This window comes from Vicia villosa, linkage group LG1 (assembly GCF_029867415.1).
Source record: "Vicia villosa cultivar HV-30 ecotype Madison, WI linkage group LG1, Vvil1.0, whole genome shotgun sequence".
NCBI lineage: Eukaryota > Viridiplantae > Streptophyta > Magnoliopsida > Fabales > Fabaceae > Vicia > Vicia villosa.
In genome coordinates, this window is record NC_081180.1 from 27,455,801 (window position 1) to 27,482,294 (window position 26,494).

At 34.6% G+C, this 26,494-nt stretch overlaps 1 protein-coding gene and 2 pseudogenes across 1 annotated transcript; all 3 read right to left on the reverse strand.

Annotated features, from left to right (window-relative positions):
* Nucleotides 1-15,294: 15,294 nt before the first annotated feature.
* LOC131598523 (F-box/kelch-repeat protein At3g23880-like) lies at nucleotides 15,295-17,171 on the reverse strand (annotated as a pseudogene).
* A 4,652-nt stretch (nucleotides 17,172-21,823) lies between these two features.
* Nucleotides 21,824-23,178, reverse strand: LOC131603423 (F-box/kelch-repeat protein At3g23880-like; annotated as a pseudogene).
* Nucleotides 23,179-24,933: 1,755 nt separating this feature from the next.
* LOC131598595 (uncharacterized) lies at nucleotides 24,934-25,278 on the reverse strand. Its single transcript, XM_058871196.1, has one exon. It carries the CDS (start codon nucleotides 25,276-25,278, stop codon nucleotides 24,934-24,936), a length of 345 nt encoding a protein of 114 aa, XP_058727179.1.
* Nucleotides 25,279-26,494: the final 1,216 nt, after the last annotated feature.

Genomic DNA, 26,494 nt, shown 5'->3' on the forward strand with positions numbered 1-26,494 from the left:
TAGTCCTCCCTAATTTATTCTACCACTTCTCATCTAAGTGAATATTTGGATGTGTTGTGTATATTCCAATTGCTCCAATATAATACATTAAGATGAGCCATGAAAGAATATTGAAAAAATATATATGAATCTCAATTTTGAGGATATAATTTGAGCAAAGAGAAATGCTAAGAACACTCTCTTTTCAACACTCTCTCAAACACTCACTCTCTTATTGGTTGAAACATGTGTGGATCCTACCACTTTATGTGGGACCTATTTTCAAAGTGAGGGACCCACACATGTTTCAACCAATAAAAAAGTGAGTGTTTGAGAGAGTGTTGAAAAGAGAGTGTTGCTAGCACTCCTCTTTGAGCAAATAATCAAATATATATGAATCTCAATTTTGAGGATACAATTTTGAGGTAGTTAAGGAATAGATGGTCGAGTCAAACATTCAAATCATATAATTTACTCAAATAACTCAATTATATAATTCAATCATTACAACAAAGGTGTATAAATATTGAATCAGATAATTTTTCTCTAAGAATTGTAAAAATAACTTATACCAAAAATTGGCAAAAATAATATATTAAATTACTTAGAAATTTTTTTTTTCCTATTAATTTTTATTACTAATTTTCTTTCGAACAGAGAGATAAAGATTTCACTTATGAGATTTCTATTATTTACTATTTTATTAATTTTAATTTCAAAAATATAACTTCGATTTTGAGGGGGAATATTCCATTACCTTATTTTTATTTCTCATGTCATCCTCTTCAGTTTGCTCAACATGACTACATAGTGCAAGAAAAAATTGTGTATATGATAACATTCCACAATTATATCATTTTTATTATGTTTTATATTATTTTTTAATTATTTTTAACTCATAATGTGTGTTATTTTATAGCGCCTTAATTAGAATTCAATACAAAGTGGAAAAATTTAATCTAATTCAAAATCTGTTTAATCAAACAAATTCTATAATGTTTTTATGATAGAAGTTAGTAGTGATAAGAAATAGAAGCGGGACTTAGACAGAAAAAATTGATTTTCTATGGCTAAGAGATTTTCCTCATAATTAATGTAAGGTTGTGCTCATCTTAGTAAGTCTTTCGGGCTTCCTTGAATCCCAACTTCTCCTAGAACAGCAATCTGGCCTCTATCCTATTTCGAAAAAACTCAATCAATTCAATATATTTTCAATGTCCTAACGGCTACTACTACTTTAGTAAATAAGTTATGTATCTGCAGATGGTTTTCTTCTTTCCCTGAGTAATCCCACTGAATACGATCATAGTCGTGGGTTATCAATTTCGGACGGTAAAGACTTCGCAGAGGTCTCTGCACTAATTTATGCTCTTGTCTAGAAAACCTCAGCTCAGGCCGCAAAAAAAATGCCGAGCCAAGCGGGTCGACCCGTTTTGTCACTCTTACTTTTTAGTACCCCTTTGAAATAACAATTATTATGTATCTCTTTTAGGGGTGTTCGCGGTGCGGTTTTGATCAAAAAAATCATCCGAACCGCAAGATAAAAAACCGTGCGGTTTGGTTTGGTTCGGTTGACTTTTAAAAAAAATCTGAACCAAACCAAACCAAACTAATGCAGTTTGGTTCGGTTCGGTTGGTTCGGTTTTTTACAAAATATTTTATTGAACCATACATATATATATATATATATATATATATATATATATATATATATATATATATATATATATATATATATATATATATATATATATATATATATAGATGACAACATAACTTTGTATTTAGACATTCATACACTATCAAATAACAACAAAACTCGTCATATTTTGACAACAACTTTTTATTTAATATGTAAAAATTAAATTAGACAAAAGTGAAATAATAAACATAAAAAATAGTATAAAACAATATAAAAATTATTAGAATGAAACAAAAAAAATAGAAGAGACGAGAGATTAGTGAAGGTGAAAAAGAAAAAAAAACAAAAGAGTAAAGAGATTAGAGAAGAAGATGTGCGATAAAAACGAAACTGAAATAGGGAACATTTGCATAAAAATGAGAAGGTGAAAAAGAAAGAATATAAGAGAGTAGAGATTATAGAAAAAGAGGGAAAATTTATGTGGCAAAGAATGCACGATAATGCTATTAGAGACTTGAGAAGATCGAGACTAAAATCATGCGTAAATATCAGAAAATTGTTCGTAATCATAAGGTTAAGGTATAATAGATTTAAGTTTGGGTTGAATGTGAGTTAAGTAAAAGTTAGGTTGTAACATAATGCGGTTTGATTCGGTTTGGTTCGGTTTACAAAATACAAACCGCAAACCGAACCGAACCGTGCGATTTTGTTAAAAAATGACCCAAACTAATCCGAACCAAATGCGTTTTTTTGCGGTTTTGGTTTGGTTTGGTTTGGTTTGCGGTTTTCTATTGGGTTGGTTTGGTTTTGAGCACCCCTAATCTCTTTATCATATTCTGTATTTTTTGGCGGTCCCATTTCACTTCTCAGCCAAACGTATGACATGACACATTAAAATTAGCACCACTTACTAAATGATTTTGCCATGTCATTAAATTTATATTATTAAAACTTTTTTATGATTAATCTGATTTTAAAATGAAAATATAATTTATATCATTATTATTAATTATAAAAATAGAATCGTAAAGCGTTCCTTCTCATCATCGTGTTCATCCCCTTTCATACGAAACAGACCCTAGATCTTGTTTTCATCTCCTTGCATTTCGTTTCCACCTGATTAACGCAAGTAACTGTGTCTCAATGCTCGAAATCTAGCAATCAATCTCTTAGTCATTCATTTCGAAATGAATGCAAATTTGGACTCGAATTTCCATTGATGCCATCATGGACCGATTCTAACCCTTGTTCATAAACATTTCACCAAAAAATCAGTAACATCTTGTTCATATAACTTGTTCTTAAACATTGCACAAAATATCATAAATATCAACCACATACAACTTGTTCTTAAACATAGAAAAATAACAACTTGGTCATGGCAGAAAACAGACATTACAAAATAACAACTTGATCATCCTAAAACTATTATTGAGATGGTTGATAAGAAGGTGGTCCATATGATGAAATTCCTACTTTAGTTACAGTGGTTGACTTTGTCTTCTTGGCCTTAGTCTTTGTCTTTGTCTTGGTATTGCTTTTGGTATTGGTTGCATTTGCCTTCTTATCCTTATCTTCACCCTTTGATATGGCTCTATCTGTAACTCTCTTTTCCTTGCACTTTCTCAGGTTGTGACCAAGTGCTCCACACTTATGGCATGTAATTGTGGAAAAATTTCTAGGCAGCACATGTGGATTTGTAGGCTCATCATTTGTCTTTTTCCTCAATTTTTTGGGGCGTCCAATTGCCATTCTCGTCAATGGCAGATTGATTTCTAATTGCCCATCTAAAGGGCATAATTATGGCTCATTAGTTGTGTAGAAGATATTTGAATAAGTGTATTGAAAACACAACTTTCCTGCACATAATTACACCACATAAGCACATAGTTATGATTAAATGAATATAGTACATAATCAAATACATATGAAACAAACATGTAATAATCTGATACATGGTCCTCTGGTGTTTTTTTTTTGCGCCACATACATGTGATAACATGGATGCAAGGGATCTCAATCAACTCTCATTTTCTACATGCACAATTACCTAGTTTGAGATTTACACAATAGGTTTCATTCCCACTGGTTACTCCAAAATGACCATATCATCGTCACCATGCCATGTAGGAGCCCAACCTTACGCAAGTGTCTTATTTTTTCAAGTATCAATTGGATCTTAGGGCATATATTGTTAGAACAAGATTTGTTTCTACACTTCATCTCTAAGTTTTGATGATAACAACACATATATTTAATATGTAAACAATTTTATTTCTAATGTTCTTTTGAGTGTGTAGATCAGAAAGCTCTGTATGATTTAGGATAGTTGTCTTAAGAATCATCAGAAATGTTGTCGTTAGAAAGACTACTCTCTTTCATTTTTGTAGGAATATCAGTAGTTCTATAGAATGTTGAATGTCAATCAGAAAAAAGGATCTCCAATATACTTCTCTACAAGCTCCTGTTTTAGAAGTCTCAAGTGTCTTCAAAAGAAACAAGGTCTACAAGAAGTTGTTGCTTCAGATCAGAATCAAAGTCCACATCAAATGCAAGTTGTCACTTCAAGACCAGATGTCAAAGATATATTCGTCAGAAGAGTTGTTGCTCATTACTTTGAAGACATGGTCAAAGATTAGCTGACAAGGATCAAATCAGAAATACAGTTTAGTTGACGAATCTTTCTCAGATATCTAGACGTGTTCCTCAGATATGTTGTTGCACTATTATCTAAAGACATTGTTCTATTATGAAAGTACTCTAATATTATTGCTTGTATTACTCGTGTTGTCTCACTCTCAAATCAGTTATCTCTTTAGATACATATTTGATCTAGGAAGTTATGCGTCGTACTTCAGAAAGGATGTTGTCATTATTTCTTAAAGACAAAGTTCTGCTCATATTTAATTTTGGTGTACTTATGCTATCCCAACAAAGTAGTTTTTGAACTACTCATCAGATACATCATCAGAAGAACAAAAGAAACGAAAGGGATCTCTTCCAAGCTTACAACTTCAGAATTAGAAGTACATCATTTGAAGATAAGATCAATAAACTTTCTTAAGAATATTCAGTACAACGGTCTTCTCAACAACTCACACATATCAAAACGTTTGTACTATTCAAAAAGTTGTCTTCTACGCCATCACGTCAAAGCTGCAAGCTACGGGCTAAGGAATTAATGTGTTATACTATCCAACACCTCACTTATATCTGTAGGAAATTAAGTTATCGTTGGCTTTTAAAAAAAGACTCTTCTATCCTCTCAACTTTTCTTTCTCTGAAGACTATAAATGAAGATCAAGACTTCAGAAGAAATTTTACTCGAAGGTGAACAGCCAAATATGATGTTACCCAAATAGCCAAAGCTATGGATTGCTACTATAAGAGCTGAAGATGCTGCTAGTGAAAATTCCAAAAGTTGGAGAGGTTGTCTGTCGCAAATGCTAAAGCTGCAATGCTACATTAATGAGAAGAAGCTGAAGCTCAATCAAAGCAAAGCACAAGTTGTTGCAACGTTATGAAGCTGAAGCTGAAGAGGACAAGAAAACGAAGAGAAGAAGATTACTACAAGATGCAAATCAACTTGTATAAAAAAACATCTTTGTAGAATCTTGTAAAAGCAAGGATCTGTTGCTCATATCTTGCTTAACACTTTTGTGTTGCATGTACTTAAATATTTGTGTAATATGATTTTTAGAAGCATCTATATACTCAAGAAGACGGTGATTGGTTGTCATCATGGAAAATCTTCTTTAGGGGACCAGTTGGATCAAAATTCTTAAAGGAGTTGTTGATTGTTATATTTCTTAGGGGACCAGGTGGATAAGAATTCTTAAGAGATCAATAATAGAATGGATCAATGTTTTGTTGTTAGTCACCGGCAGTTGGCCCGTGCAATTGTAATCATTTCTATGATTAGTGGATTAAGTCCTTTTCTAAGGCAAAATCACCTTGGCGGGTGGACCGGACTAACCTTTTCTAAGGGGAACCTGGATAAATTCATGTGTCATCTTTCTCTTTATTGCATACGCTAATGTTTATCTAAACAAATATTTTTTGAAGAAGGGCAAAGTTTTGAAAACCCAATTCAAGCCCCCATTTTCTTGTGTTTTTCTCTACCTTCATATATCTCTAGCATACTTGTGCATCATTTCCATCTGAGTAGCAATCCTTTTAGTGAGATAATGTTTAATCCCCTCTAACAAAGTGATAATTGGTTTGTCTTTATGCTCTAAGATTGCTCTGTTAAATGCCTCACACATATTGTTTACATGTATATCACACTTAGAATAGGTCTTACAGTGTGATTTGCTCCAAAAAGTGCAATTACATCCTTAATTTATTTCGTGGAAGCCTCATTCAATGTTTTCATCCTTAACATTGCCCTCTCCCATGCCGGAATTGTAGTAGCCCTTGCTGCACTCCACGTAGTTCCTTTCAAAGTCATCCAAGGGAACTTTTCTTCCCATTTCTCATACAAATGCACAACACAAAGGCGCTTCTCAACATGTGCATGGGTACCTTAAACTGCTGGGACAAGTCCCCGTAAAACAATACAAACATAATACAATAATACAAGTCTGAAATAAAAACACATGACTATAAAAACACACTATTACAGGCTCTGTATCTTTTGTAGGTCAGAGATGAAAACATATTGCCTATTATTTATGGAGCTTATTATTTATGGCTTGCAAGTCCTTAATCAGAAGCAATTGAAAATGTTTGATTATTCTCACCCCTTCTAACAACAGCCACCAATTATCCCCCATAGTCTGAAGGATAGAAAAACACTTAGAAAGGGGGGGTTTGAATAAGTGTAGCTTTAAAAACTTGACAGATAAAAATAAATTGCACAGTTATTTTTATCCTGGTTCGTTGTTAACTAAACTACTCCAGTCCACCCCCGCAGAGATGATTTACCTCAACTGAGGATTTAATCCACTAATCACACGGATTACAATGGTTCTCCACTTAGTCAGCAACTAAGTCTTCCAGAGTCTTCTGATCACACACTGATCACTCCAGGAACAACTGCTTAGATACCCTCTAAGACTTTCTAGAGTATACTGATCCACACGATCACTCTAGTTACAACCTGCTTAGATAACCTCTAAGACTTCCTAGAGTATACTGATCCACACGATCACTCTAGTTCCTTACAACTTAATGTAATCAATTCTAAGAGTATTACAATTGCTTCTTAAAAGCTATAATCACAAACTGTGATATTTCTCTTAACGTTTTAAGCTTAATCTCACTAATATATTACAACAGCAATGTAGTGAGCTTTGATGAAGATGAAGATTCTGAGCTTTGAGTAGAACAGAGTTTCAGCAAGTTAATATGAGTTGTTTTGTACAGAATCGTTCAGAATTGTTAACCTTGCTTCTCATCAGAACTTCATATTTATAGGCGTTGGAGAAGATGACCGTTGAGTGCATTTAATGCTTTGCGTGTTCCGTACAGCATCGCATTTAATGTTATACGCTTTTGTCAACTACCTCGAGCCTTGTTCACGCTGTGTCTACTGACGTAGCCTTTAATAGCTTTTAACGTTCCTTTTGTCAGTCAGCGTAGCTTGCCACTTGTACTTCCTTCTGATCTGATGTTTGTGAATACAACGTTTGAATATCATCAGAGTCAAACAGCTTGGTGCAAAGCATCTTCTGATCTTCTGACCTTGAAGTGCTTCTGAGCGTGATACCATCAGAACTTCAGTGCTTCTGATCTCATGTTCTTCTGATGCTTCCATAGACCCATGTTCTGATTCTGCTTCGACCATCTTCTGATGTCTTGCCAGACCATGTTCTGATGTTGCATGCTGAACCCTTTGAGACAAAGCTTCTGAGCGCTGAATTATGCATACTCTTTATATATATTTCCTGAAAAGGAAATTGCATTGGATTAGAGTACCATATTATCTTAAGCAAAATTCATATTATTGTTATCATCAAAACTAAGATAATTGATCAGAACAAATCTTGTTCTAACAATCTCCCCCTTTTTGATGATGACAAAAACATATATAAATGATATGAATTTGCGATCAGAAAGAGCAGACGGCAAAAGACAAATTACACAGCTATAGCATAAGCATATGAATATGTCTCCCCCTGAGATTAACAATCTCCCCCTGAGATAAATAATCTCCCCCTGAAATAAATACTCGAAGAACTTTAATAAAAGACTTCCCTGATTATTTCGGTAGAGACGATCACATAAGCTTCTGTCTTTAGAGAATTCATAGCTTCTGACTTCTGCTTCCATTGGACAGCTTCAGAACTAGAATTTCTTTAGATCCCTAGAACACTCACAGCTTCTGATTCCTGCTTCCATCTAGGACAGCTTCAGAACTTGAATTTCTTTGATCTTCAGAACATTCACAGCTTCTGATTTCTGCTTCCATTTAGGACAGCTTCAGAACTTGAATTTCTTTGATCTTCAGAACATTCACAGCTTCTGATTCCTGCTTCCATTTAGGACAGCTTCAGAACTTGAGTTTTCTGGATCTTTAGAACATTCACAGCTTCTGATTTCTGCTTCCCTCGGATAGCTTCAGAGCTTTGAATTTCTACCAACATCACTTCATGCTAGATTTGTATCAGAACATTGTTGAATGTACCAGAGCATCATCAGAGCATCTCTACATCCTGAAGTGTTACAGAACAAAAACTAAACGACAAAAGTCAGCATGAACGAGTCAGAACATAAAATGTATATTAGAACACATGATATGTATCAGAGCCATATAGGCTGAAATAATGTATCAGAGCAAATAGAATTTTGTCAGAGCAGATAGACAAATATGGATCAAATTCTATTATCAGTGCTTCTGATTCATTCTTCTTTCTTGCTTCTGATTCCTGAAGCTTGACAGCACTCAGCTTGCTTCAGTTCCCATGAGTTAATAACACTTCTTATGGTTTTGCTTCTTGTGTTTGCTTTGAAGATTCTCTTCACTTCTTTATACCTGCAAAACACTTAAACCATATAGAACTTGCAGTTCTTGTTAGTAAATGTGTGGGAGCTTTACCCAGCAACTGATAGATTAATCAAATCATTTATCATTTATCTTTCTCCCCCTTTTTGTCATAACATCAAAAAGAATATATCAAAAGATGCAGATGAATAAAACGACAAATAAAATCACTGGAATGTAAAAACAAAGAAACTTTTCATTGATAATCAAAAGAAAAGATTACAAGAGAGGAATGCAGGAAAACAGATGCAACAACGGAAAGAAAACTACAAAGACCAAAGGACTAAGATCCTAGCCTACGCAAAATCCGCGCCAGAACATCATGAATCCCGTCAGTGCTTGTAGCTTGCCTTGCCATGAAGGAGCGAAACTCAGCATTGGCTACTTCTTGCGCGTCCAAATGAGAAGCCAGCATAGCTTGATTCTGATGAAGGGCTTCCAAGGTCTCCATCAGAGCTGAGGTTTCACCAGAAGAAGAGGCACCTGAATTTCTGCCAAAAGGGACAGCAATCTCAGCAGGGTGATCTTCTGGGAGATCTCCAGCTTGTGCATCTTCCATTTCCTCATCTGAGTCTGACTCAGAATTAGCCTTAGCATATTCTGGTTCAGGCAGCTCAGAAGTTCCATCTTCCAACGCTTGAAGAATAGCTGCAAGATTTGTTGGAGGAGTAGGACCAGCAACTTCAGCAGGATAAACCACTACTGGAAAGACCATGTGAGGTGCTTTTTCAGAAGGGTTCATTCTGAACCAGTTAAACAACCACTGAAAATCTCCAGTCAGCACAGGAAACCATGGTTTCCACACCACGATGTCTCTGCAGAGATTTTCTTCTTCCAACTCATCTGCAGGTATCTTCTTCTCAAGAACACTTCTGTTCCTGATGAGATGGTGATAGCTGCTTTCACCAACTTCCAACCGAAGACCACGAATACCAGGAGCTTCAGACATGATCCTTCTCTGAGTGTCTGTAGCCCTAACCAGAAAATCCTGACGAAAGGTATCCCAAAGGTTGCTTGTAGCATACTCATCCAGATGGTTAAGGTGAGCAGCACCCAGAATCTCTAACCAGCCATTTACATCAGAATGTAAAAGCTCCAGATATGATTGAGTGGTAGGGATTGGAGGGTTGACAGTGAACCTGGAGTCGGGAAGAACAACACTATAGGGATTAGGTGTTCTGGTGGGAAAAGGGTGTGAGAGAGATGAAGAAATATCTGATGGATGGGTTGAAGGAGAGGAGATATCAGATGGTGAAGAAGGTGGTTCCGAGAGGATGAATGAGGAGGAAGAGGTGATCCTTACTCTTTTTGGTTTGGTTTCTGGTTCAGCAGTTGCCTTTCTCTTTTGTTTCCGATCATTATCTTGATTTCCAGAGCTTGACGATGGATTCATGATGAAGTTGCAGATATTGGAAACTGCTAGGGTTTATGATATGAGTGCAAAGAGAGAGAGCGAAAAAGAAACTGAATGCAAAGTGAGAGAAATATAAGAGGGAAAAGAAACGTTTGAAGAATATAAAAAAAAACTGAAAGAGAGTAAATGATGAAAAGCATTTAATGTTACGTGACGTGAGGAGAGATAATAATGACAAAAGACGTGATTTGCACAGTTACCTAAGTAGACGTCCCCTCAACTGCACGCACGCTTGTCCAGGAATAGTGAACACGTGTTTACCATCTGGATAGCCAGTTACAGCTGTTTTGCTTTTAAAGAGATTCTGAATCAACTTAGACAATGAAACGTTAGTAATAACTGAATCACAAATTTCTAATTGATTTCAATCAGAACTTCTTAAAACAAATTTTATTTCAGAAGATACCCATACATAAGAACTTCTCATCTTCTCATTCTGGGCTTGTTTCTGAAGACCCATTTTGTACCGATTATATTGAATCCATCTGGTCTAGGAACAAGATCCCAAACATCATTCCTTGTAAACTGATTCAATTCTTCTTGCATAGCAATTATCCAGTCTGGATCTTCTAGAGCATGATCAACAGAAGTTGGCTCGATCAAAGATACAAGACCTAATTGACAGTCTGCATTGTTCTAAGGAATGCTCTTGTTCTGATTGGATCATCCTTCTTTCCAAGAATGACATCTTCTGAATGACCAGAGATGAGTCTGGATGATCTTCTGACAGATGGTTCTTCAGAAATGTTTAGATTCTCCAGAGAAGCTGATACTTGATCTTCCGATTCTTTGCTTCTGAGAAGCTCTGCTTCTGACGCGTTGCTTCTTGGCTCAACAACTTCTGATATATCAATATCACAATCTGCAAAATTATCAAACTGCTTTGGTTTTTCAGAACCAAGCTTATCATCAAACCTGATATTGATTGATTCTTCCACAACCAATGTTTCAGTATTGTATACTCTGTAGCCTTTTGAGCGTTCAGAATATCCAAGAAGGAAACATTTTTGTGCTTTGGAATCAAACTTACCAAGATGATCTTTAGTGTTCAGAATAAAACATACACATCCAAAAGGATGGAAATATGAAATGTTGGGCTTTTTATTCTTCCACAATTCGTAAGGAGTCTTATTTAGAATAGGTCTGATAGAGATTCTATTCTGAATATAGCATGCAGTGTTTATTGCTTCTGCCCAGAAATGCTTAGCCATATTGGTTTCATTGATCATGGTTCTGGCCATTTCTTGCAGAGTCCTATTCTTTCGTTCTACAACTCCATTTTGCTGTGGAGTTCTAGGACAAGAGAAATCATGGGCAATACCATTTTCTTTGAAGAATTCTTCAAAGGATCTGTTCTCAAATTCACCACCATGATCACTTCTGACCTTTATGATTTTACACTCTTTTTCAGATTGAATCTGAATGCAGAAATCAAAGAACACTGAATGAGTCTCATCCTTGTGTTTCAAGAATTTTACCCACGTCCAGCGGCTATAATCATCTACGATGACTAATCCATATTTCTTCCCTCTGACAGATGCTGTTTTGACTGGGCCAAACAGATCAATGTGCAAGAGTTCTAATGGCCTTGAGGTAGAAACAACATTCTTGGACTTGAATGCAGGTTTGGAGAACTTGCCCTTCTGACATGCTTCACAAAGAGCATCTGATTTGAATTTCAGATTAGGGAGTCCTCTGACAAGATCCAGTTTGTTAATCTGAGAAATCTTTCTCAAACTAGCATGACCTAATCTTCTGTGCCAGACCCACTGCTCTTCAGAAACAGACATAAGACAAGTCACCTTCTGACTCATAAGATCTTGCAGATCTGTCTTATAAATGTTGTTCTTCCTCTTGCCTGTAAATAGGATTGAGCCATCCTTTTGATTTACAGCCTTGCAAGACTTTTGATTAAAGATTATATCATAACCATTGTCACTCAATTGACTGATAGATAAGAGGTTATGTGTTAATCCTTCTACAAGAAGTACATTAGAAATGGAAGGAGAGTTACCAGACTTTATAGTTCCAGAGCCAATTATCTTGCCCTTCTGATCTCCTTCAAACTTGACTTCTCCTCCAGACTTAAGCACCAGGTCTTGGAACATAGACCTTCTTCCTGTCATGTGTCGTGAGCATCCAGAGTCCAGGTACCATGACATGTTGTGCTTTGTCCTTTTTGCAGCCAAGGATATCTGCAATAGGAATAATCTTATCCTTAGGTACCCACATTCTCTTGGGTCCTTTCTTGTTAGATTTTCTCAAGTTCTGATTGAACTTGGGTTTAACATTGTAAGCAATAGGAGGAACAGCATGATAATTTTTAATGTGAGTTTCATGATATTTCCTAGGTTGTGTCACATGCTTTTTGGTGTGTGTTATGTGAAAACTTTGAGCATGTGAAGTGTGCCTAATATCATGGGAGTGGCCATACTTGAACTGATCATACAATGGCTTGTATGTGAATTTCATTTCATCAACAGGTTCAAGTTTGTATGGGGTTTCACCCTCAAAACCAATGCCAACTCTTTTGTTTCCAGACACAGCATATATCATAGAAGCTAGCTGACTTCTGCTAATACTTCTAGATAAGAACTTCCTGAAACTTAAATCATATTCTTTCAGAATATGGTTTAGACTAGGAGTGGATTTTTCTGAATCAGAAGGAGATCCAACATTATTGGATAATTTTAAAAGTTTTTCTTTTAATTCAGAATTCTCCAACTCAAGCTTCTTTGTTTCAAATTCAAATAGCTTTTTCAGCTCTTTGTATTTGAGACTAATCTGAGATTTGAATTCCAGAAGTTCAGTTATACCGGAAACTAACTCATCTCTAGTAAGTTCAGAAAATACCTCTTCAGAATCTGATTCTGATGTAGATTCTGATCCGTCATCTTCTATCGCCATCAGCGCACAGTTAGCCTGCTCATCTTCAGAGTCTGAATCATCTTCTGACTCATCCCAGGTTGCCATAAGACCTTTCTTCTTATGAAACTTCTTCTTGGGATTTTCCTTCTGTAGTTTTGGACATTCATTCTTGAAGTGTCCAGGCTCATTGCATTCATAGCACATGACCTTCTTCTTGTCAAATCTTCTGTCATCAGAAGATTCTCCACGTTCAAATTTCTTTGAACTTCTGACGCCTCTGAACTTCCTTTGCTTGGTTTTCCAGAGTTGATTTAGCCTTCTGGAGATCAAGGACAGTTCATCTTCTTCTTCAGATTCTGATTCTTCAGGATCTTCTTCTCTAGCCTGAAAAGCGTTAGTGCATTTCTTGATATTGGATTTTAATGCAATAGACTTACCTTTCTTTTGAGGCTCATTTGCGTCCAGCTCTATTTCATGGCTTCTCAAGGCACTGATAAGCTCTTCCAGAGAAACTTCATTCAGATTCTTTGCAATCTTGAATGCAGTCACCATAGGACCCCATCTTCTGGGTAAGCTTCTGATGATCTTCTTTACGTGATCAGCCTTGGTGTATCCCTTGTCAAGAACTCTCAATCCAGCAGTAAGAGTTTGAAATCTTGAAAACATCTTTTCAATGTCTTCATCATCCTCCATCTTGAAGGCTTCATACTTCTGGATTAAAGCGAGAGCTTTAGTCTCCTTGACTTGAGCATTTCCTTCATGAGTCATTTTCAAGGACTCATATATGTCATAGGCCGTTTCCCTGTTAGATATCTTCTCATACTCAGCATGAGAGATAGCATTCAGCAAAACAGTTCTGCATTTATGATGATTTCTGAAAAGCTTCTTCTGATCATCATTCATTTCTTGCCTTGTCAGCTTTACGCCACTGGCATTTACTGGATGTTTGTAACCATCCATCAGAAGATCCCATAGATCACCATCTAGACCAAGAAAGTAACTTTCCAGTTTATCTTTCCAGTATTCAAAGTTTTCACCATCAAATACCGGCGGTCTAGTATAACCATTGTTACCGTTGTGTTGCTCAGCAGAGCCAGATGTAGATGCAGGTGTAGACTTTGCAGTTTCATCAACCATCTTTTACTGAAGCGTTTTTCTCTTCCTGAATCTTTTCTAAACACGGTTAAGTGCTTGCACCTTAGAACCGGCGCTCTGATGCCAATTGAAGGATAGAAAAACACTTAGAAAGGGGGGGTTTGAATAAGTGTAGCTTTAAAAACTTGACAGATAAAAATAAATTGCACAGTTATTTTTATCCTGGTTCGTTGTTAACTAAACTACTCCAGTCCACCCCCGCAGAGATGATTTACCTCAACTGAGGATTTAATCCACTAATCGCACGGATTACAATGGTTCTCCACTTAGTCAGCAACTAAGTCTTCCAGAGTCTTCTGATCACACACTGATCACTCCAGGAACAACTGCTTAGATACCCTCTAAGACTTTCTAGAGTATACTGATCCACACGATCACTCTAGTTACAACCTGCTTAGATAACCTCTAAGACTTCCTAGAGTATACTGATCCACACGATCACTCTAGTTCCTTACAACTTAATGTAATCAATTCTAAGAGTATTACAATTGCTTCTTAAAAGCTATAATCACAAACTGTGATATTTCTCTTAACGTTTTAAGCTTAATCTCACTAATATATTACAACAGCAATGTAGTGAGCTTTGATGAAGATGAAGATTCTGAGCTTTGAGTAGAACAGAGTTTCAGCAAGTTAATATGAGTTGTTTTGTACAGAATCGTTCAGAATTGTTAACCTTGCTTCTCATCAGAACTTCATATTTATAGGCGTTGGAGAAGATGACCGTTGAGTGCATTTAATGCTTTGCGTGTTCCGTACAGCATCGCATTTAATGTTATACGCTTTTGTCAACTACCTCGAGCCTTGTTCACGCTGTGTCTACTGACGTAGCCTTTAATAGCTTTTAACGTTCCTTTTGTCAGTCAGCGTAGCTTGCCACTTGTACTTCCTTCTGATCTGATGTTTGTGAATACAACGTTTGAATATCATCAGAGTCAAACAGCTTGGTGCAAAGCATCTTCTGATCTTCTGACCTTGAAGTGCTTCTGAGCGTGATACCATCAGAACTTCAGTGCTTCTGATCTCATGTTCTTCTGATGCTTCCATAGACCCATGTTCTGATTCTGCTTCGACCATCTTCTGATGTCTTGCCAGACCATGTTCTGATGTTGCATGCTGAACCCTTTGAGACAAAGCTTCTGAGCGCTGAATTATGCATACTCTTTATATATATTTCCTGAAAAGGAAATTGCATTGGATTAGAGTACCATATTATCTTAAGCAAAATTCATATTATTGTTATCATCAAAACTAAGATAATTGATCAGAACAAATCTTGTTCTAACATAGTCTCCTTTAAAAAAAATATATGCATCAGATCTTATTAATGGTCTACAACTTTTTACAAATCCAACTTTACATGTTTGTAAACAGACATAAATCCTTTCAAACACATAACCACTTAATTGAATCGGAGCATAATGGGTCTACTTAGTGTGTGTTTGAAAACATAATGGGCCACCGCCACCTCGCGTTTCACACCCATTCACCGTGATATTTAAGAAGCAACAAGTAGTAGCTTTTACCAACCGTGCGGCTTTACCGTGATTTGACCATAATTTCAAACATAGGCTTAGGATCACAAGGTTGTTTACTGTTGATGATTCTTATGATCTAAAGTACTACAATTCACTTCAGTGGTCATGTATAGATCATTAGTTTGAAATTAGTTATTTTTTCTGGTTTGAAACACATAGAGGACAACCGTAATTAGAGAAGAAAACCTTCTGTTCTATTCAAATACATATGTAGTTATGATCAAATTTTTAAAGAATTGCTTTGGGTCAAAGTCATATAGTTGTGATCTTGATCAACATGCATAAACTCATTGGAATAATTTACCTTTAAGCAGTAACAAAAACATATATTAGAATAAAATCCAGCTACATCCATAAATAACAGTGAATCATACATAGTCATTTAGGATCAACCTGCATTGTTACATTATGAGCTATGCTCTAGTTCATTATAAATATCAAGAAAATAATGAAGGAGAATATTTCAAACCTTATTCTTCTTAATCTTGCTTGTTGTCACCATAACTCGGGAGTGAAAGTAGAGAATCTATATACATAATCACTTGCAATCGAAGATCATGATTAGAATAATAATGTTGCTCTATAAACTGTCCATTTTCATAACACTTCACCAATCCAACGCCATCTTCTGTACCAATCCCAATAATATCACCACTCTTTGTATAGCACAGTAGGGAAAAGTCCTCGGTTGGGATGAGATCAATAGGAAGAACAAGAGTCATAACCCAAGAGGAATCCACTTTGTATTCTTTCATCACCCATATTTCAAGAGTATCATTAGAATAATTCATAATATATACACTGAGAAATTCTCCATATACCCACAAATCACAGTGGGAAGGATTAAAACATGGCAAATGCATATATGAAAGTTTCCTTTCCATTAAATTAAATGTAACGATAACTTCCATTGCATAATCATTATTAAAACCCAACCAATGAATAGCTCCGTTATAGAGAGACCCACCTTTGGGCTCTTTGGGCTCATACTGGAAGGTACAAGGGAAATGAGGACCCTCAACTTGTTTCCATGTATTAGCTTTCAATGAGAAATACTCTAAGTGTAATGTAGGATCATCTAAATTATATATCATGCTGAGACAATGAAACAACCAAATAATCATTGGTCGAATCTTTGTACCCAAAACCATATAAATATTTAGCATCTAAATTGAAACCAAAAGGAGATAAAGGTATTTGTTTGTGAAGTCCAGTGGATGGATTCCATATGTAGATGTTAAAGATCCAACAGCAGATAAGTACGAAGCCTCTACACGACCCTTTAACTGCATACTTTGTAAAATCCTCTGGAAACATAAAATTAAGGTTGAGTGAAACAGAAGCACCGTCATCGTGAAGCGATGCTTCGATGGAACGAGCTTCGTGAGTTGATTTTGATATGAATAGAATTCTACGATTGGGTGTGAGTTGAAAATGTGAATTAGCAAAGTGAGGATCATGAGAGATAAGAGAAAACCACAACTTACAAACACACTTGAAACGTGTAAGAGACTTTACTGGCAACCTCAATAAGATTTCGATAATCAATTCATGAGGCAGAAACATGACTGACCTTCGTTTACAAATGTTTTATCGCAACTTTTCTTCTCAACTCGCCGCTTTGTCCATTTTCTGAGTTGCAGGCGCCGTGGCCCCTCTAGGTTAGAGATGAAAGAATAATTGGCCTCCAAGCATCCAACCCAAGAGCCGATTTATAATTTACTAATACAGCCCAATTACTTTTTGAGAATTTCTAAGCTCCAGACATACATTATACACAAATACAATTCATTCGTTTTTTTTAGTTACGCACAAATTTTAAGATTAAGTTGATTTCAAAAAATCATCCGAACTGCAAAAGAAAAAATTGTGCGGTTTAGTTTGGTTCGATTGCCTTTTAAAAAAAATCTGAATCAAACCAAACCAAAATAATGCGGTTTGGTTCGGTTCGGTTGATTCGGTTTTTTACAAATATTTTATTGAACCATACATATACATATAGATGACAACGTAACTTTGTATTTAGACATTCATACACTATCAGATAACAAAAAAACTCGTCATATTTTGACAACAACTTTCTATTTAATATGTAAAAATTAAATTACTCAAAATTGGAATAATAAACATAAAATAATAGTATAAAACAATATAAAAATTATTAGAATGAAACAAAAAAGTAGAAGAGACGAGAGATTAGTGAAGGTGAAAAAGAGAAAACAAAAGAGTTGAGAGATTAGAGAAGAAGATGTGCGATAAAAATGAAATTGAAATAGGGAACATTTGCATAAAAATGAGAAGGTGAAAAAGAAAGAATATAAGAGAGTAGAGATTATAGAAAAAGAAGGAAGATGTATGTGGCAAAGAAGGTGCGATAATGCTATTAGAGATTTGTGAAGATCGGGACTAAAATCATATGTGTAAGGATGAGAAAATTATTCGTAATCATAAGGTTAAGGTATAATAGATTTAAGTTTGGGTTGGATATGAATTAAGTAAAAGTTAGGTTGTAACATAATGCGGTTTGATTCGGTTTGGTTCGGTTTACAAAATACAAACCGCAAACCGAACCGAACCATGCGGTTTTGTTAAAAGATGACCCAAACTAATCCGAACCAAATACGGTTTTTTGCGATTTCGGTTTGGTTTGGTTTGGTTTGCGGTTTTTTATTGGGTTGGTTTGGTTTTGATCACCCCTAATTGTTGGTGCCTAATTCATCAAAAAAGTTAATTATTAAACTAAAAGTTAGTACAATAATATGGTTAATTATTAGTGTTAGAGTTAATCATCTAATTCGGGACAAATTTAGCGCTATGTTAAACCATCATAAGTGAATTTATATAGAAGTTGTACCTATCGGAGACCAGTCAATAACAATATATGTGTTTAATAACAAGTTAGAGAAATATATAGAAAATAATTCTCCTAAAACTTACAACACATGTAAAACAAGTAAAAATAATCAAGACTAAGTCAGGAACTATGAGATCATTACATCAATCAAAACTTTCTTAGTGCTTAGGATAAACTTATCATCAATTCAGAGTACTTAATGTAATCTCATGATTACTTTAAAGTAGATTTGAAATGATATTAGCCCATTAATACTAATCAAACCTTAATTGAACAAGATGAATCCTCAAGTCCAATTGATCAAAAGATAAAAAGAGAAAGTTGAGTTGAAGAAGGATGAGGTTGAATAAGAGATGATATCAAGGTAGATTTTGAAAAGGCATACGACACAGTGGATTGAAAATTTCTAGAGGATGTGATGGCTAAAATGGGATTTCATGAGAAATGGAGGAGATGGATTTTAGAATATTTGCAATCTTCATCGATTTCAGTTTTAGTGAATGGAAGCCCCACCAAAGACTTCAAGGTAGGCAGAGAGTTGAGTCAAAGGGACCCATTGTCCCCTTTCCTATTCTTATTAGTAGCAGAAGGTTTTAACAGGCTCATGAAAAAAGCAGTTGAAGAGGAAAAATTTTCAAGATATAAGGTTTCGAGAAAACTCAGAGGTGTATTCTGTGAAGGAGAATTATAAGGTGCGGCGAGCGGAAAATAGAATTGAGGCTTCTAAAGATTGGTTTGAGGGTTGGCTCAAGTCGGTTTCGTCAAAAGTATTATGCCTAGTCTGACGATTATTTCACAATAGACTGCCAACTAAAGATAATTTAGTTAGAAGAGGCATCATAGTCCATGATACTAGTAACAAGTGTAAGGGAGGTTGCGATGCTGTTGAAACGAGCTCTCACCTTTTTCTTTGAGTGTCCTATTTTTTCAGGTTTATGTATCATGTCATCAGGTGGTTTGGATTGTTAGCGGTTCTTCCAAATGATGGCTGGGAGCATTTTGATCAGTTTGGTGCGCTCGTTGCAAATGTTAGAAGTACAGTTTTAAGAGTTAGAACAGTATGGTTCGCCTGCATATGAATTCTTTGGAAAGCAACAAATACATATATTTTCAAGAACAAGGCAACAATAGTGGATCAAATGTTTGAAGGAGTTCAATGGTTGTCCTGGTTCTGGTTAAGTAACGAGCATAAATCTCTTCGATGCAATGTACAGTAGTGGAATCTGAATCCATGGAGAATTCTTAGATATGCTTATGTTATTGGATCCAGGGGTGGATGTAGTGTCTCAGGAGAATCTGTAGAAAAGTAGTGTAATATAGTATGTTGTCTGGTGGATCTCTTGCATTGATGCGTTTGAGACACATTGTTTCATGGGGGTTTGGAGAATACGATTCGAGAAGAGTTGCTCTTCTGGTATTGCCCTTGGGCTGTTGCTGCCAAAGTTGTGGTGTCGTGTTTTCGAAGTCTTTGGCCTGTGTGCATCAGAAATTTGCGGCAGTATGAGAATTAAAGATATTTGTTTAGAGTGTTTTAGTATGTAATCACATAGTGTGAGTTAAGAGTGGAGATTTTTGCAGAATCATCATCTCGGCACTAGATTGAAGTTGTCAGGAAATTGTCAAAATGTATCTGAAGTGAATTAAAGATATTTGTTTGGTGTTAGTTTTGATATCAGTGGTACTGAAGGTGTGGATACAATTCTGAAAATGCTATCTCGAGTCATTGGTGTTGTCTGCATAATTTTGCTGTTAGTTTAATGCAGTGCTAGTTTTAAGGATTTGAATCTGCCTTGTAATAGAAAAATGATGTGTAATAGTGGTGGTGGGCTTCTAAGAGGGAGTTTGTTTAGGGGGGTTTTCTTTTGTGGTGGCATATATATTGCTCTTTATTAGGAAGGGATAAACTCTGTGCACAGCTTGTGCCGCGCTAATTTCTTTAATATAATTTAGCATTTTCAAAAAATAAAAAAGTTAAATCTTCCACCCATTCAACTTTGGAGTTCTTGTAAAATAACTTTTGCCCAGCACCTATAATAGGATCACCGATAGATAACTTCCACCCATTTTAACATGTAACTGTGATTTTGATCTTTATCGACATGCACAAACTCGTCAGATTTATTAATTTCAAGTTTTGACTACTAGTACATTAGAACTCAATCCATTTACACGTGCATAAATAACTGAAACAACAAACAAAACTCTCAATATTTCCAATAAGCATACATGCATAAATTCCGTCATCTTCTATATGATTATTTATATACTTCCACTCATCATACAAAGCAATATTTCCAATAAGCAATATATTCCGTAATCTTCTAGGTTTTTTTTATATACTTCCACTCATCATACAAAAAATGCAGATTTGACATTATAAGTCAGTCTAGTAGTCGATATAACTTTCATCATCTATGATTTGCAATAGCTATCTTCATTCTAATAGCATACATTATGCTAACAGAAGCAAATACTTCAATACAATATACTCCATGCTCTTATTTCACTGCTTAATTCACTTTCTTCCTCATTAATTTCTACTCAACTTTCATTATCAAGTTTCTTGTTCAAATTTCACATGCCTGCACACAATATTTGCATGCATATAAAACTTTGATATCATTGTATAATTCAGTCAATCAAATTGCTTTCGCTCTTTGTTGTTTTCTTTGAGACATTTTCCTCCATAAAGAACCAGAAATGAACAGGTAAAAAATCGTTAAGTTAATTGTTTATTTTGTCAATGACACCTAATAAAAAACAAGCCTTTAATGCATTCTAAAGTTTTGATTTTCATTATTAGAATGGAAAATACTCTAAAATCATCTCATGAACACAATAAAATATCTCCCACCTGCATGTTTACATAATTTCTGCCTTCCTTTCATCATCTCATCTTATCTCTAAAAAAAGCAGGCCAACTTAAAATGAAATATACACTCTTTTTGTGAAACAGAATTTCAATCAAACCATGCAAGGACAAGAAACTACTTTAATACAACAACTCTAATCAAACTTAATAAAAAAACTCCAAGTTGTAAGCTAGCACTATTTAGGTTCATGAGGTCCTTTAGTTTTGATGTTTCTTATGATCTAAAAAATTAAAATTCATTAAAGTGGACATGTATAGATCATTAGTTTGAAACACAAAGGACAACAACGAAAATTATTACAGTCCACCGAAATTAGCGAACAAAATCTTCAATGTCATTCAAATACATATGTAATTATCCTCAAATTTTTAATGAATTGCTGAGTCAAAGTCATGGTTGTGATCTTGGTCAACATGCATAAATTCATTGGAATAATTTACCTTATAAGACAATTTCAAGCAGTAATCAAAACATATATTAAAATAAATCCAACTACATACATAAATAACAGTGAATCACACAAAGCTGTCAATATTACCAATAAACAAATAGTTAACCATTCAAACATATGATTTAGAAGAACTTCACTGCAAAGACTATACACACATAGCCATTGTTACATTATGAGTTATGCTCTAGTTCATTATAAATATCAAGAAAATAGTGAACGGGAATATTTCACAACTTCATTCTTCTTGTTTCCGTCATGTTTCTGTCATCTTCTCGAGTTTGCTTGTTATCACCATCACCAGGGAGTGAAAGCAGAGAATCTATATACATGGTCACTTTGCATCTAAGATCGTAATTAGGATAAGAATGTAGATCTAGAAATTGTCCGTTTTGATCATACTTGAACATTCTATCTTCTTCATCTACCCCAATAATATCACCACTTTTTGTAGAGCACAATGGAAAAAAGAGCGCTTTTGGGCAAACCATGAGATCAACGGGAAGAACAAGAGCCTTAGTCCAAGAGGAGGTCACTTTGTATTCTTTCATCACCCATATTCCAACTGTATGATTTCTATAATCCGTAGTATATACGCTGAGAAATTCTCCATATACCCACAAACCATCACAATGAGGCAAAGGATTACCGTTAGAATCATGTGGCAAATGCATATATGAAAGTTTCCTTCCAATTAAATCAAATGCAACAATAACGTTATTGCATAAATCATAACAATTAGCCGACCAATGAATAGCTCCCTTATAGAGAGACCCACCTCTGGGCTCATGCAGTAAGGTATACCTAGTGGCAAAAGGGAAGTGAGGAGCCTCAACTTGTTTCCAAGCATTAGCTTTCAATGAGAAGTACTCAAGTGAGGATCTTCTAAATAATCATGCTGAGACGTTGAAACAACCAAGTAATCATCTGTTGATTCGTCATACCCAAAACCAAGGGAATATTCGGCATCCAAATTGGAACCAAAAGGTGAAAAAGGTATTTGTTTGTGAAGTCCAGTGGATGGATTCCATAGGTAGATGTTTAAGGAACCGCATAAAAGTATGAAGCCTCTACATGAACCGTTAATTTCATAACATGTAAAATCCTCTGGAAAGATAGAATCGAGGTTGAGTGAAACAGAAGCACTGTCATTCTGAAGCGATGCTTCAAAATCGATGGATAGAGATTCATGAGTTGAAGTTGATATTAATAGAATTCTACGATTGTGTGTTTCATAGTTAAGTTGAAAATGTGAATTAGCAAAGTGGGAATCATGAGCGATGAGAGAAAACCATAACTTACAAACAGATTTGAAACGAATAAGAGACTTTACCGGCAACCTGAGTAAGATTTGAATGATCAATTCGTGAGGCACAAACATGATCGGTTTTCTGAGTTGCATCGCTATTAGGTTAGAGATGAAATATAAAACAAAAATTGGGCTTTAACCAAGAGCCCACTTATATTTTACTAATATATAGATATAGGTGTAATAAACAATCTCTTTTTGATTGTAAAAATCTAAAACAATAATTGTTAATTAATCTTAATATAGGTTTAAATATATTTTTTAGCAATTTATTTTGAGTTAAAAGGTAGTGCACTGACAGTGTAAAATAGTTTTACACTGTCATCCAATAGGGAGTCATGAATGTGCCATGTTATTAAAGTTTTTTTTAAATAAAAGAATGTTTTAATTGGATGCATGGTGGTGATTGGTTGACAGTGTAAAAATATTTTACACTGTCAGTGCATGACCCCTTTTCTCATTTATTTTATTCTAATTTATTTTTCACCTCTCATTTTTATATATTTTTTTTGTTATATAGATAATACAAGTGAAATATGAAATTTCTTATATAATATATTTATTTTAAATAGAATATTTAAAAAGAAAAAATATTTAGATTAATAATAAATTTTTCGTATATAAAAATATTTAGATAAATAATAACTTTTCTCACTTATATCATTCTTGGATAATAAATATTTGAATCATAAATATAATCTTTCTTATATAAAAATATGTAGGCAGGAATATATTTTTCCCCGTATTCCAATATTATTTTTTGTTTTGGTTTTATTTATAAACATATTTGAATGAATAGTAAATTTTCGTGTAAAAAAAAAATATTTAGATCAATAATAGACTTTTTCTCATATATTATTTTTAAATAATTTTTTTTTGGATCATAAATAATTTTTTCCTAAATAAAAATATTTACATCAATAATATATTTTTCCCGTATTTAAATATGATTTATGTTTATGTATCATTTACAAAAATATCTGAAGCAATAGTAAATTTTCGTATATAAAAATATTTAGATCAATAATAATTTTTTTCCCATATACCATTTTTGAATAAGTTTTTTTGGGATCATATATACCAATTTTCGTATATAAAAATATTTAGATCAATAATAAATATTTTCCGTATACAAATATTATTTTTGTTTAGGTATCATTATTAAAAATATTTGAATGAATAGTAAATTCTCATATAAAAAATATTTAGATCAATAATATATTTTTCCCAGTATACCATTTTTTAATCAAAAAATTTTGATTCATAAATACTATTTTTCGTATATAAAAATATTTAAATCAATAATAAATTTTTCCCGTATTTAAATATGATTTATGTTTAGGTATCATTTACAAAAATATCTAGAGCAATAGTAAATTTTCTTATATAAAAATATTTAAATCAATAATAGATTTTTTCCCGTATACCATATTTTAATTAAATTTTTTGGATCATAAATACTATTTTTTTTATAAAGAGCAAATGGAGTATAGAGAGATTAGGGTAGAAAACTGAAAATGTGAAGAGAGAAAAAGAATGGTGAAAATAAATTATTATATAGTTGGATACAATATTAGTATTATAATGGACAATTATATGGATAGACAAAAAACCAACAATTTTAATAGGTGTAAAAAAAGTAAGGATGGATCTTTAATCTTTAATATATTAAAACACAATACTGTGTACCATTTTAAGCACCTAAATGCAATTAATTCCCGCCTAAACCAATTTACTTGATATTTACATTTTTTTTATGTCAACCACATTTATTGGAAAGAACAAGAACACGTTTGTTGTTCCGATATTCCTTTTTTTTTTTGATAAATAAGAGGGCCAAAGCCCAAGAACAAAAAACTACAAAACAACTATTCTAGGAGAAGAAAAACCAAGAGAATCCTTTCGAAGAAGATTTTTAGGAAATCAGGAGCCTCGTCGAAAAACTTGCAGTCAATCTTCAAAAGCCGTCCAACCTTAGCTAGCTCATCAGCTACACAATTTACTTCTCGAAAGGAATGCTCTAACATCACGACATCATGATCGGCCATTAGCAAACGAATATGACGAATCAAGGCCAAGTCAGAATCACCATTGTTCTCTTTATGCAAGATTGCTTGAATAACTCGTTTAGAGTCAATACTAACAACAACCTTCCTAAAACCTCTAGAGAAAGAGAGCTTAAGACCCTCAACAACACCCCACACCTCGGCCATAAATGGATTGCAGCAGCCAATAAACTTTGAGAAACCACACACCCAATTGCCTTTATTGTCACGAATAACACCTCCACACCCTGAAATATTACCTTTACCACAGGCACCGTCAACGTTAAGCTTCACAAACGAAGGTTTTGGCGGAAGTCATCTAACATCTTCAATAAGCTGATTTTTTTCCCATAACAGCATAATTCCATAACATGGCATTAGAATAATCTTGCACCCGAACCTCAATGTTACTTCCAGTGTTATAAGGTTTAGAACGCTCATCAATATGTAAATCTTTGTTTCTCCAAGTCCAAAGGGCATGACAGCCAATTGCCCAAGTGTTGCACCAACCTATGTTGTCACCATAGGCAATCAAATTTGCAAAAATCCAATCCTGCAAGGTACCTGCATAAAAAACGTTATATAAATTGTTTAGAACCAGTGTATCCCAAGTGTTTTTTGCTATTGGACAGTCCCGCATAGCGTGCAGCGAGGACTCGCAAACAGCACCACACAGCGGACAAGCCGCACTACCTATGCCACACAAGCTTTTGCGAGAGTTTATCATTAATCTATCATGGGTAAGCAACCAGATAAACACCTTCACCCGCTCTGGCACCCGCGACATCCAAATACTTCTCCAAAATTTTCCATTCCCATCAACCCCTGTCGTCTGAAACTTATGGTACATACTGCTAATGGAGAAATTACCATCCTTCTGTTTACGGTGATTTCCGGTAAACAACCGCTAGTCTTCCAAACTATAATAAATATGATTTGGTTACTCGCAGGATCGACTAGATTGATCCTAGGACATAGTCAAAAAGATTGTTATTGATGGTCATTCGAACCATATCTATGATTCATCTTGTCAATAAGAATTACTTCGAACGAAACAAACAAAATTAGCAATCACTTCGTTATACACGTAAGTATAACTTCAGCGAAAGGTAAGTCAAGATAAAATATGAGACAAAACTGTAAAAGTGCAGAAATCTTAAAGTGCAGAAATGTTAAATACTTCAAAGATAAATGACATGAAAATAATGAGTACGAAAACGTAAATAGCAAGAAGTAAATGGCAAGAAGTAAATGGCAAGAAGTAAATGGAATGCAATAATATTGAAAGATACTTGAAAATAAAGGGAAAATACACATGTATTAAAATAGTGGTGTCATACGTACATTTCTCAGTGAACTCTTTCTCTTTAACACTTGATACTTG

Bases quoted from the DNA above. Each gene is read 5' to 3' on its own strand.
- LOC131598595 (XM_058871196.1), bottom strand. From the start codon at position 25,278: ATGGCCGAGGTGTGGGGTGTTGTTGAGGGTCTTAAGCTCTCTTTCTCT.